Source organism: Neolamprologus multifasciatus, chromosome 1, assembly GCF_963576455.1.
Source record: "Neolamprologus multifasciatus chromosome 1, fNeoMul1.2, whole genome shotgun sequence".
Lineage (NCBI taxonomy): Eukaryota > Metazoa > Chordata > Actinopteri > Cichliformes > Cichlidae > Neolamprologus > Neolamprologus multifasciatus.
Genome location: NC_140439.1, coordinates 3,575,298 through 3,588,732, shown reverse-complemented (window position 1 = coordinate 3,588,732; position 13,435 = coordinate 3,575,298). Strand labels below are relative to the sequence as shown.

Genomic DNA, 13,435 nt, shown 5'->3' with positions numbered 1-13,435 from the left:
AATCACCAATTACCAGAGTTTGACCCCCAGCGTGTGTGTCACCGAGTGGGGAAAAACGGTTAGACACATGAACGGGTTGGTGGTGTACCTGGGGCTTCTGTTTAGGACTACGCTTCCTCCTCACCGTTACCCAGCCATCTTTCCCCAGCTGCTTGGGGTCTGCCGGGGAACAGCTAGCGGGGCCTACGCTATCTTCGGCTGCACCAGCTACAGGGGCCTGGCTAGCTAAGGGTGAGAGCAGGGTGCAAAGCCGAGTCTCCAGATCAGTAATCCTGGCCTCCAGAGCTGCAAATATGCTACATTTGTTACAGATATCATTACTGCTAAAGGAGGCCGAGGAGTAACTAAACATCTGACACAATGAGCAAGAAAGTGCAGAAGGGACAGGTGAAGTAGCCATGGTGCTAACGGGTCGGCTACGAGCTAAGCTAGCGAAACAGTACAGAGACAGTGAGTGAATACTTTGGCTATAAATTAGGTAGTGAGTACAGAGAAAGTGTGCTTCGGATGAAGCACGTGAAGATTATACTGTGAAAAAAGAATGTATTTAAAAGTTGTTAATTAAACTGCTAAGCAAATAAGCTACTCAGAAACACCACTGTGTTTGAGCAGGAACAGGAAGCGATACTATACCACAGAGCGAGCGAACACCAAGTGACAGCGCCACCGACAGGAGAGACCTGTCTGAAATGTAACAGAGTAAATGTAACTCGTTACTACCCACCTCTGACAGTATCCTTGGGCAAGATACTGAACACCGACCTGCTGCTGATGTGTTTGTCAGAGTGTGAATGTCAGTTAGAAAGCTTAGAAAAAGTGTTTGCATGACTGTGTGTGAATGAGACATGTTGTATAGAGGACACTGGAGTAGAGCAGCGTTATATAAGAACGAGTCCATTTACCATTTATAGAAATAGTGTTGTTTGCTCCTCACTCCACCAACACAATAATGTGACAATAATGTCCTTTTGACCACTCAAACAAAAGTCATTGTTCTCTTCTCATGGCTACATCTCAGACTTACTTCTCTCAGACGCTACCATGTAGTCAAATGGACTAAAGATGGTGAAACATGATGAGGCTACCCTGAAATATTTATGAAAAGATGACCTCTTTTGTCATTTTTCTCACTTCTACACATTTCTGTTAATTTATTATTTACAACCAATGCATGTTTAATACAAATAAACTGGATATGTCGACTCACAGGCCAGTGCCAAAATATTAGGCTTACCTGACATTGTGGAAAAATACAAACTACAGTCACAGACCTCTCAGTTCAGTTTGGATTTCCCAGGGCAGTGCTCGTCTACGCAGACTAAAAGCTTTGAGTGTCTATGCTCTCTACTGACAAAATAAACATGCCTGAAAAAACATATAAGAACATGTAATCATAACTGGATTATTACCAATGTTCCCTCTAAGATGCGCACGTGCGCAATTGCGCACTGCTGGCACAGTCTCTGCGCACAGAAAATCTGCATTGTGCACAAAAAAAAAATCGAACCTGAATTGAAATTAAAATTAAAACTTTAACAATTCTGTTTTGCAGTGTTAGTCAGTGAGTGACTGGCTGCTCCCGTATGGGATTAGAACAATGCCACCTTATCCCATAGTCCAACCAGTGATGCGATTCACATTCGTATATACGCAGCTAATCAACGTGGTTGACAGGCTATGACAGCGTCCTTATGTGCTGACACCGGAGTTTTAGCTAGCAAAGCGGCTGATGTGGAGTGAAGCCACGTTAATGACAACGTGTACAACCATTGGAGATGTGAGCAGGACAGACGGAACAACTGACGGGAAAAGTGTGGACTTTATACCAGTTTTTAAATTGTGTTGATCGGCCACGTAAAACCAGAGTTATGATTTTAAAAAATATGCAATGTTTGGTTTTCTTCCTGAATACAACCGTTGTTTATATTTACTGCGGGAAGAAACGGTAAAAACTGCGTTTTATAAGAAAAAAGGCTCGAAAGCCTGTGAGCAAAAACAACCCCCCACCCCCCTCTCTCTTTCCTATTCGTCCAAAAAAGTACCATGTCGACCAATCAAAAAATGATATGGCAACGTGGCATCTAGTTGTTAAGAAACGGGGTGAAGTTTTAGGAGTGACGGCGGTGTTTTGAGATGTGAGAGATTTGAGACGTTTAGCGCAAATGTTGTGTAGTTAGTGTGTAGTTAGTGTGTAGTGTAGTCAATAGTGTTGTTGTGTGTCAGAACAATGAGGCGACTGCTGAATGTTACAGGTGTTACAGCAGTGATACATCTGCTGCTGTCAGGCCTGCAGGTATCAGGCTGTTGTTCTCCTTCATCTCATAGTGGACAGAAATGATTTTTTGGAGTGACACAAATAATTTGTGTGGCATCAGATTTGATGCAGAACAGCTGATTGTTCTGTAAATAGTTTGAAATGTTTATTTAAAAAACCGCCTTGGCTGCATTTTTAGGTAAACAGCTGCAAAAAACTTTGTTGTTTGCATAACTCAGTAACTTTTTTGAGGAGTAACTATATAATTATTTGCCCAACACTGGTCTTTATATCCTGTATTTTGCAGACAGAGTTACAGACTCTCTCCCAGACCACAGACTCATGATACAAGTCAGAGCTTTATAAAAAAAAAAAAAAAGAAAGTTTTGTTTTCAAATTTGGAGTTCAAGTTATTTTTTATTTCCAATAGTGTTAACATACTACACAGGTCATGAAGAAAGATTTTTTAAATTTTCAGTGTAAGTGGGCTAAAGCAGTTAATTAAAAGTAGTCTAACATAAATGCTGTAATTTGATTATTTTAATAAACATGTAACCTGGATGGATTCGATGCTGGCGTGACCACAGTGCACACGTCTGCTGTCGCTCACAATGGTCCAAGGGACGCTCAGGGAGTTTGTGCGTTCGCTCAGACACATGAAACATTAGAGGGAACATTGTTTATTACATACACCAGTGTTCTTCGGGGACTGGCTAATATGTGCTTTAAAGCAGTTTGAGTGCTCCAGTAGAATAAAAAAAAGCACTACGTAAAAACTAGTCCAATCCATTTATTATGAAGACATTTACATTAACTTTCAACATTCAGTTAAACCTTCAGCAAGCTGTGATTATTATTCTGCTGTCATAATATAAACATTATTTACTGGCATGTATGAACAGCATAGATAGATAGATAGATAGATAGATAGATAGATAGATAGATAGATAGATAGATAGATAGATAGATAGATAGATAGATAGATAGATAGATAGATAGATAGATAGATAGATAGATTCCACTGAGGTCAAGGGAAAGCTTCTGGTCATAAAAACATAATATATAAAAAAATAAATAGTTTTTAATTCTCAAACATTTTATGAAATAAACTCAAATACCAGGTCTCCTCAGCACACTTGCAAACTTGGTTCGTCACTGGTAGGATGCTCGGGTTCGTCGCCATGGGCCACAGGTTTAGTGGCAAAATGTTTGCGACCCATGTGTAGCAGGGATCAGTTATCGCTGTCATACACTTAAGCCTAACGTCTTATTTCACAAATCTTAACATGGATTCAGTTGTTTTTCTTCACATTGATCTACACAAAGCAAAGACAAATCAGAAACATATCTGTGGATTTATTAGCAGTAGGCTGTTAGATGTTAAATAGGGTCCTTTAAATTCAGTGCAAGTTTGCTTGATTTTGTTTCCATAGTTTACAGATCTAAGGTTCCACTGTTTTCTTTTCTCCATTTACAGCAGAGAGGCTCCATATGACCCTGAGACTCAGAGGATGCTCCTCATCCTCTACATTAGGAACCTCCAAACATTCACACATGTCTGCTGGTGGGTTTAGACAACGCCAAACTGAGCCAGGTCGCTCAGCTCCATGTCACCAAAGGCCTCCCAGGGACAGACCACTGCAGAGTCTGCAAGGTAAGAAAAAGAAAAGCCAAGCATAAGATTTAAACATGAAACAGCTTCACAATAAACATAATAATCACACTCACCTCCAGGCTCCTCCATCCCTGGGACATCAATGTCAAAGCTATTGGAAAAGCAGATGGAAAGTATTCAAAGAAAGTACAAGAAACTGATGTATAAGTGTAAATAATCACTCAACTCACTCCTTCTGTCCAGGTTTGGGAGCTTTGCTCTTAAACTGCCGTGATCCCTTCTGCTTGAACTCAGGAGGAGCAGGCTTGGAGCCCTCCGCTGGCTCGGCTGCTGTTGCATTCATCTTTAAAAAGTTCAAACACGAAAATAGTTTTATCTCGTAAATCAGGATCAGCACGCAGCACCCAGGGATCAAAACGTGCCATCAAGTAAAACCTGTTTCAACTTTTCAAAGGTGAGACTGAGCACATTTAGCTCCTGATCAGGCCTCATCGCTCCCTCATACTTACGTAAATGGCACAATAAATACAGAGAATTGTTTTCCACCCTCACATCAGTCATTTAATTCACGAGGAACCTTCTGGACCTACTGGCAGTGACCAGCTTGGACGACAGAGCACTTTCCAGCCTACTGAGATCTCCAAATCAAACACCATAGCAGGTCCCTCCACCGTTCAGTAAATCTGCTCCAGCCACAGCATGTCAGTATCAGCAACGCTGCTGCACTGCCTTCCAGATATTTATACAACGATGTGTAGAGCACAACTTGACTATCATTCACTGTTCTTTAAGTCGTTGCATGAAGTCTTGTGTTCTGAATTTTTAACACTTTCAAGAGTTATTTTACATCAACGTGAGGATTTATGAATGTAATCTGTATCTGCAGTTACATTTTCACACATCTAAAAGAATAAACGCCCACTCTTCTACACACAGTTAAACCAGGAAAAGCTTTGTTAAAAAGTACTTTCATAGAAAAGTTTTTGCTACAGTGTGTGCTCATGTTTGCTGCCAGCTCTTACCCTGTTTCAGAAGAAGAAAGAAGTGCGGTCTCAGTCATGCAGCCACTCGCCTCACAGCATTTATATACTGGCTGTGGTCATAACAAAGCTGTAAATAGAGCTGCGATGGTTGTTTTGAAGGATAATCTTATAATCCTGAGCCGTGTGTACCTGTGCCACATGCCAAAACCTTTTGTGTGGGTGTTCACTAAACAGGAAGCATTTCGGGTCATCATGAACTAAGGGCTCATCGGTCGTGTTTGTGGACAAATCTGCACAGGATGCTGGATAAATAAACCCAAAGAACAACACATCTGTTTAAGGCGTGGGGCCACAGGGCAAAACGTTCACTCTTAATCAGTGTGCTGCTTATCATCATTAGACTGAAATGCTCAGAGAAAGCAAAAATGTGAGAATACACTGAGCTAACACCTGAAAACAAAATTGGGTTAGCCTCCATTCCCAGAGGGTCTGTGACGATCAATTATTCTGTTAACCCTTTAAGACCTACCATAGAACCAAGGCTGCCAGAGCTTATATTATATTTTTACATGTTGTGGAGCCATTTTTGGGAGCATTTCAAGTTGCTATACATCAATACAACTGTTATTGATTTTAATAATAGATTTTAATAATATGTCTGCATTTAGTCCATAGTAACTACATAAATTGTAAAAAAGTGCAATAAACTACAAAAAAATTTAAAATCGTTTTTGTTTTTTTACATATATTTCTAATTGGAGAAATTTAAGAGGTTTATCCCTCAAAACTGTAAATACAAAAAAGTTGCAAAAAATAGTTTACAACAACAGGAAATTTATTTTGAGTGTCTTCTTAGTTTTGTTTTTGAGATACAGCAATTTTTATATACTGCAGGAAAAACAAAAAACAATCCTATGATGCAAATTTGCAAAGAAAGCAGCATGTGCATCAAAATAAACTATTTCCAGCAGTGCAGTTTGAGTCCTAAGCATCCCAGAAACTATTCAGAAAAGCATAAAGTCAAACATGACTTATAAAAACACCAGTATTAGCTTTTAAGGCCTACAAGTAAAAAACTACAGTTTCCGCGAAAAATGATGTCAATTCCGGTTTCGGGCAGGTAATGGCAGACATGTAATCGTTTGCGCTGATGTCTGTTTCAATGTGGGAAGTGTTATGAACAGCTGATCGGATCGGCAAAGTGTGTTTCTGGAATATTATGTTTTTGTTGCTGCAAGTGCTTTTTATGCAGTTTTTGCAAAGCTATATGTGGAAGGAAACTGTGACCGAGGACAAGCTGATGGCATAAGATGTAAGTACAACTCCTCCAGTTTCATATGCAAAAAAAATATTGCTCTAGCTCACGTGGTTCCGGTTCTACAGGGATTTAAAAATAGTTACGCAAAACGGACTGGCTGTCCGACTCTGTTCTGCACACCTCATTGAAAACTGAAATCACACTAGGATGCATCATCATAACCCTAAATACTTGAACTTTACGTAACACAAAGGAGATATTTCAGAGCCGTTTAGCTCACTCGTTATTTTCAACCAAAAACCTCCGATTTCTTTTGCGTTGTTTGTTTTTTCAGAAGCCCGTCGAGGGTCCTCGTGTGAGGCGACACAGACTCGTCAGGCAGCAGGGCCATGTGAGGACCGCAGGGACGCTGGCAGCATGTGGAAAGAGCTCGTAAGTGTTAAAGTGGATTACTCTTAATCCCCTGAACTAAATCCGCATACTGTACACTTGCACAACATGTTAACTAACCAGCCGCAAATATTTCATGATCAAAAAAAAATTAATTTACAAATTCAGTCAAATCTGAAATCAGCCAGAAATGCAAACCAGATCAATCCGCTGGTTAAGAGCTGAACACTAAACAAATGTAGTTTTTTAATAAATACACATGGATGCTGTGGTCAAATAATTTGCATAATAATTGAATTGATGGAGATGACTCACGTTGCTTTGATTGATTTGTTTTGTTGTGATTTGGTGCTTTATAAATAATTTGAATAGAATTTTAAAAAATTATCCACAGCAACAAAGCATTATTGTCATGGTCCTGTCATGATCATTTTGACCCAGCGTTTTGTGTTTCCTTGAAGTTCATTTTTGTGCCTTGTGTTTATTCTGATTTTGTATTCGTTTAGGGTCGAACCTGAAGTTTAGTGTTTTATCAGCCCTACCTGTGTCTGTCCTCGGTGCTCTGTTCATGTCCCCGTGTTGTGTTGTAAATCAGTCTGTGTGTTTCCTGCTTTACTTTGAAGGCTCGTGTTCTGGATTTCCTGTTCTATTCTGAAGGTCTGTGGCTGTATCCCAATTCAGGGTCTGCAGCCTTAAAGGCCGCATTTTAAGGCCGATTACATCACAGCGACGTGACGAAGGCTGTCCCAATTTGAAGGCTGCTCGAAATGCGGCCCTCAAATGCGTCCTTCATTTCCCTGAATTTTAAGGACGTGGCGGTGTAGACTTCGTGGCCCAACATATCCCAGAATGCATAGCGCGGCGGTGGGTGTGGATAATTTTGCCAGAAAAAAAAACGGCGGATGAGGGGCGCCGAAGAGTAAACTTTAAGTAAGTACTGAATATTATGTCACTTATTTATGTGCAAATGTTTAATAATGAAGAACATTAAAACATTACTGTTGGCCACATGTCGGCAAAGTCATGTGACATTAGTGACGTTTGTACTAACTTGGTTTTAAAGCCTTTACTTTAAAATATACGCCGTTCAATAGCTGAGCTTAATCTTACAGAGAATGATCAAAGCTCATGTAGAAACAAACAAATGAACAAAAGATTTTCTCCTTCATTTCTGTCAAACAAAGCTGTATGAAACGTTTCCAGGAGGTTAGACCGTCCCATTTCACAAGCCTCGCACTTCCGGCCTTAGAAGTCTTTGAGTACGCGGCCCTTGTGGACCATTAAGGCTGCGTACTTTAAGGCTGCAGACCCTGAATTGGGATACAGCCCTTCAGGACATGTTGAGGAGGTCATTTAGCCATTTAAATCAGCTGTGTTGGATCAAGGACACATCTAAAACCTGCAGGATACTGCCCCTCGAGGCCTGGAGTTCGACACCTGTGCTTTAAGAAGAGTCTGTGTTCAGGAGAATACGAGTGGCAGGCTTTCCTGCTGACAGCGGAAACTGGGACACTTTCTTCAGAGGTTTTGTGGATGTTTATTGACAAGAGTTACACGGAAAACTGTTCAGAGATTTGTTTGAATAAAACCAAGGAGAATCTAGATATTTTCATTTTGTACTGCATTTGTACACATGGACGACTCAATATTATTCAAGTTTGAGTCCATAAAACACTGAACAACAAACTGTGTATGCTTGAGCCCATTTACACAAACACACAGGCCTCAGCTAAAGAACCAGCTATAAATTATGTTGTTGTATGCTGTGGTATAATACCACTGCAACAAGTATTAGTGCATTCAGTTCAAACAGACTTGTGCCTCACAGCAAAAGCATCCTGGGTTTAAGCAGCAGGGCTCCTCTGTGTGTGGTTTAGATGTTCTCCTCATGCTTTCTCAGGTTTCTCCTGCCATCAAAAACACGCTACAGCAGACTTTCACTTCCTGGTTAAATACAAAACTTACTGTAATAATCCACTTCATGTGCCAGAGTATGATTTTCAAGAGGAAACAATATCGATTCACTTCAATTTTATGAGAGAAGACAACCGCATCACATTATGACACATTATGACTTTACATCCCTGAACAGGTTAATGACATTTTTACTGCATGTGTTCCACATTCATTTACATCAGGAGCAAAACGAGGAGCGTAAATGAGAAATGTTGAGTTCATGGGAAGTTCCAAAGAGTCCTGAACCCACAGTTTCACTTTCAGCTCCGAGACTGGGAGCTGGTTCCACAGACAGGAACGCTCTGCTCCCGTTCTACTTTGGACATTTCTAAGAAACACAAGTAAAGCAGTCTGAGAGCAACGTGCTCTACTGGGAAAGTATGGCACCATGAGACTTGAACATGTGACACTTAGGACAAACAAAAGTCTTAATTCTGGAAAACATGGCTTTGGATTTGCTCTGCCCTGTTTAACTTTGTGCTCTCTATTAAGACTTTGGCTAATAAATGGTTATTAAATAATTGATTTTTAAGTCTTAAAATTCACACTGATCTCATGTGATTATCCCCACCATGACTTCACTAATGTCCCACAATTTAGCAGCCAGTTCCTGATCCGTGGCTTTGTCCAAAAGAACCTGAGGCTGACAATCTGCAAAGCACTTTCCTTGCACATTGTCAACATCCGGGCTAGAAGCTACATAGACGGATGTCTGAGCTCCTTCTTCGGGGCTCCTAAACAAGCTTCGGGACAGCAGGTCAAAAAGCGGCCTAACAAACACAGCGATGTGAACGTGCCTCCCCAGATTAGTCCTCACTATGCCCGGAGTCACAGCGTTCGCTGTCACTCCGCTGCCCTCCAGGCGACGGGCAAGCTCACAGGTGAACAACAGGTTGGCTAGTTTGCTGCGACTGTAGGCAAAAGCTTTGTCATACGACTTCTCGCTGCTTAGGTCCTCGAAGTTTATGTAACCGTGTTTATAGAGCTTGGACGAGACCACCACTATGCGGCTAGGAGCTGATCGTTTCAGAAGGTCCAGCAACAAATGGGTGAGCAGGAAATGTCCCAGATGGTTGACTCCAAACTGCATCTCAAAGCCATCCTCTGTCCTGGTGTAAGGACACTGGTAGATACCGGCATTGTTGATCAGCACATCTAGCCGAGGTTCCTCCTGTTTAACAGCAAAGAGCAGAACAGATTATTTCGTACACGGTGTACTTTTACAACTAGAAACACACTCGATATAAAACAGGTCTGTGGCGCATGTGCAGCATAAATGAGCTTCCTCCAAAGAGTGGATGAGCTCATTCAGGACGACAGCTGCTACATACTTAGAAAACCAGTGACTTATTCCCACACTGCAGAGCTGCTCCCAATTTTAGGATGCCGTCACCTGCCAAATTCCACTTTAACCTATTTTTCCACCAGGAAGAAATATAAATATTGTTAATTAACTACAAGCATTCGGTGTTATGTAACCCAGTACTGTGGACTGTCCAGTAGGGGTGGGGGAAAAAATGGATACTGTGTAGCATCGTGATATTTTGTTTGCTAATAATGTATGGATACAGGGACAGCAGAAATCGATATTTTGTTACAAAAAGGTTTTTGTGCTCTGACTTCAGAGCATGTTGATCCTTTTTCTGAGCAAGAATCCTGACATTCCTTCACTGTCCAAATGTGTTTAACTTGTTTATGGCAGCAATAAACATGACAGTTTACTTATTTTAATTTAAGACATGTTTTATTTTAATTAAGTTTAAAACTTTTTTATTTAATGTAAAATTATATTTTGTTTTCATTTACTTTCAAATTCTTCAGTTGCTGAAGGGGCTGCATAGTTTTCATAAACTGCATAGTTCAGAATAGCTATAATTGTACCAGATGGTTGATTCAGTTAAGTTGGACTAGACTGTAATACAAACCGTTCAGTTTGTCAACAATAAAACTGAAATGAGAGAAAGACTGAGTGTGAGACTTTGATATTAGAGAAAATGATGATTGATAAAGTTTACCTTTATGTACAGAATCTGAATATCGCAAAATATTTTTAAAAATTGCAATAATATCGTATCGTGGGATGCATGGTGATTCCCACCTCTACTGTCCAGCCAGTCAGGTGACACACAGTATGGATATTCAGCAATGCTAAAGGTTTTCTCCATCTGAGTCTTTTCAGCGTGTCTCAGTTCAGTCCTTTGCATGTTTTGGACTCTTTCACTTAAACAGCTGGTCCACTGTGTTCCATAAGATTTCTTTAATTCAACTTCTGTTGTGTTTTGTGGGTTTTTGCTGTTGAGTTTTCTTGAGTTGCAGTGGGTTTGACCTCTCAGGGCCACTGGCTGGTAGCCTCTTTCTGTTCCAGCATGAGTCTGCACCAGTGCCCAAGGTCTATAAAGGCATGACTGGTGTGGATGAACGTGACTGGTCCACACGGAACCTTGATAAAGCCTAAACAAAGCCTTTTCCAGAAGAGTGAAAGCTGTTTGAGCTGCAAAGCGTAGAGCAGCTCCATGTTAACGTCTTGGGATTTTATATGGAAAGTCAGAAAGGCTCGTTTATGTGTTATGTGTACATGGCCCAACACTTTTGTCCATTTAGTACATGTCAAATAAAACGCGGGTGGCGTGTAACCCCATGTTTAACAAAAACAACTATATCGCTACCTTAATTATGTCTTCACAGAATGCGCGTACAGATGTCAGTGAAGCGAGGTCGAGCTGTTTGACCACCAGCTGTGTACTTTCTGCACCGGTGCCTTGCTGGATGTCCCGAGCTGCCTCCTCAGCCTTGTCCAAGTCTCGGCAGGCCATTATTACACGGCCCTGGAGCTTCACAATGCCGGCTGCTGTGGCCTTTCCTATCCCGCTGTTAGCACCGGTCACAATAACCGTCTTTCCCTTCATCATTCTGCGGATTTAAGTTGGTACAGGACTCCAGAGTTCAACTAACCAACCACTACATCCCCCAAACCAGCAGAAGCCTCAAAATAACAACATGACGGCTTCTTTTGGGGGAATTTTGCGGTTGGCAAACCAGCTAAAAGGTGCATCAGCACCACCTACTGGACTGGAGTGTAGCGTGCGCCTACAGGAAGGAAAGAAAAACAAGCATTTTAATTCTTTCTTTATTAAACCTGTCGTGCTCACAGATATCATCCGTTGTTCATAATCCTGTGACATTAGCTTTCTAAGAAAGGCTACAAAAATAAAAGGAGTCTTATTATTACTATTATTATTATTATTACTATTATTATTACTATTATTATTATTATTATTATTACTATTATTATTACTACTATTATTATTATTATTATTATTATTACTATTACTATTATTATTATTATTATTACTATTATCATTATTATTATTACTATTATTATTACTATTATTATTATTAGTATTATTATTACTATTATTATTATTACTATTATTATTATTACTATTATTATTACTACTATTATTATTATTACTATTATTATTACTACTACTACTATTATTATTATTATTATTATTACTACTATTATTATTACTATTATTATTACTATTATTATTATTATTATTACTACTATTATTATTACTATTATTATTACTATTATTATTATTATTATTACTACTACTATTATTATTATTATTATTATTATTAAATGGTAAAATGGTAAATGGTCTGTATTTATATAGCGCTTTACTAGTCCCTAAGGACCCCAAAGCGCTTTACATATCCAGTCATCCACCCATTCACACACACATTCACACACTGGTGATGGCAGCTACATTGTAGCCACAGCCACCCTGGGGCGCACTGACAGAGGCGAGGCTGCCGGACACTGGCGCCACCGGGCCCTCTGACCACCACCAGTAGGCAACGGGTGAAGTGTCTTGCCCAAGGACACAACGACCGAGACTGTCCAAGCCGGGGCTCGAACCAGCAACCTTCCGATTACAAGGTGAACTCCCAACTCTTGAGCCACGATCACCCCACCCCATTACTATTATTATTATTATTATTACTATTATTATTACTATTATTATTATTATAAAGTTCCTATTAATGCCTTCTTTCCTGATCACAGGCCCAACACTACATGTCGGACAGCTGTTTGTTTGTGTGCTTTTTCTGAGATGAAAGATGTTATTTCTTGTATTTGTGCGTTCCATCACAAACATGTTTTTGAATATAGATCCCTTCTTGTGTTGTTGACGTCCCTTCTTCTGCCACATTTGTTGGATCTGGCTGCTTATAATTCTTCGAACGTGAGTGTTGCAAACTTCCACCTTTGCTTAATGGTTTTTCGTTGTCTGCATTTTCTTTTTTATAAAATTTGTCTCATGGAGATCCCAAGTGCTCCCCTGTCTGTGTGCTAGGATTTGGCTGATGATTCCTATTGTTCTCCAAACAGAAAATCTAACCCCACTTGAACAGTATACCTCCTAAGCCTAGCTTGTGCTCTTTTGTAATTAATAATTGTTTCTATTCAGCGGTGCTTTTACTATGTCTCTTTACTACCTTGCTACACTGCTCCACCAAGCACTCCTTTGAACCCCCCCCCCCCCCTCCTTGTAATTGTTTTTTCTGCAGCCTGTATCCTTTTCAAGCTTTCTGTTAAAAACCTCCACACTTACATTCTCCCTAAGAAGTTCTTCACACCAAGTCTCGCTTAACACTTTAAACTGCTCTACCAAAATTCAATTCGTGCTCTGTGCAACATTTTATCCTGAATTTCTATACCTAAATTAATTTAACCTTAATATAAGATAAGGGTCGTTATCAGTGTTGCAATATCTTATATTTCTAATGATGTCAATGTTACATTTTTGTGCTTTCCAGTATTTTGTAAACTACTATATACTCAGCATTCAGTTCATCACTGCCCATATTATCTCTTACTGACAGCCTGGTCAGGGTCGACCCCTGCAATCTTTAAGAAAGGGGATACTTTTTATTTATAGGCTCGGCTGAGCACAGTTGTGTAATAGCCT

At 40.0% G+C, this 13,435-nt stretch overlaps 2 protein-coding genes and 1 long non-coding RNA gene across 3 annotated transcripts in view; 1 reads left to right on the top strand and 2 right to left on the bottom strand.

Moving 5' to 3' along the window:
• Window positions 1–13,435, top strand: part of LOC146525131 (uncharacterized) — a 286,848-nt gene that overhangs the window by 30,606 nt on the left and 242,807 nt on the right. The window lies entirely within an intron of this gene.
• Window positions 3,025–5,015, bottom strand: LOC146525136 (retinal cone rhodopsin-sensitive cGMP 3',5'-cyclic phosphodiesterase subunit gamma-like). The gene is made up of 4 exons (XM_085162090.1): window positions 4,892–5,015; window positions 4,100–4,212; window positions 3,983–4,020; window positions 3,025–3,901 (listed from the first exon to the last, which is right to left on the bottom strand). Exons 2-4 carry the CDS (start codon window positions 4,210–4,212, stop codon window positions 3,825–3,827), a joined length of 228 nt encoding a protein of 75 aa, XP_085018216.1. The 5' UTR covers window positions 4,892–5,015; the 3' UTR covers window positions 3,025–3,824.
• rdh14a (retinol dehydrogenase 14a) lies at window positions 8,037–11,488 on the bottom strand. Its single transcript, XM_085162069.1, has 2 exons — window positions 11,123–11,488; window positions 8,037–9,627 (listed from the first exon to the last, which is right to left on the bottom strand). The coding sequence occupies exons 1-2, from the start codon at window positions 11,363–11,365 to the stop codon at window positions 9,010–9,012; spliced, it is 861 nt and encodes a 286-aa protein (XP_085018195.1). The 5' UTR covers window positions 11,366–11,488; the 3' UTR covers window positions 8,037–9,009.

What these genes read in the sequence shown, in the direction of transcription:
- LOC146525136 (XM_085162090.1), bottom strand. Translation starts at nt 4,212, where the DNA reads ATGAATGCAACAGCAGCCGAGCCAGCGGAGGGCTCCAAGCCTGCTCCT. An exon ending in CCCAAACCTGGACAGAAGGA is followed by an intron (nt 4,021 to 4,099) that starts GTGAGTTGAGTG and finishes CTTTTCCAATAG; the next exon opens with CTTTGACATTGATGTCCCAG. An exon ending in AGGGATGGAGGAGCCTGGAG is followed by an intron (nt 3,902 to 3,982) that starts GTGAGTGTGATT and finishes CTTACCTTGCAG; the next exon opens with ACTCTGCAGTGGTCTGTCCC.
- rdh14a (XM_085162069.1), bottom strand. Translation starts at nt 11,365, where the DNA reads ATGATGAAGGGAAAGACGGTTATTGTGACCGGTGCTAACAGCGGGATA. An exon ending in TCTGTGAAGACATAATTAAG is followed by an intron (nt 9,628 to 11,122) that starts GTAGCGATATAG and finishes GCTGTTAAACAG; the next exon opens with GAGGAACCTCGGCTAGATGT.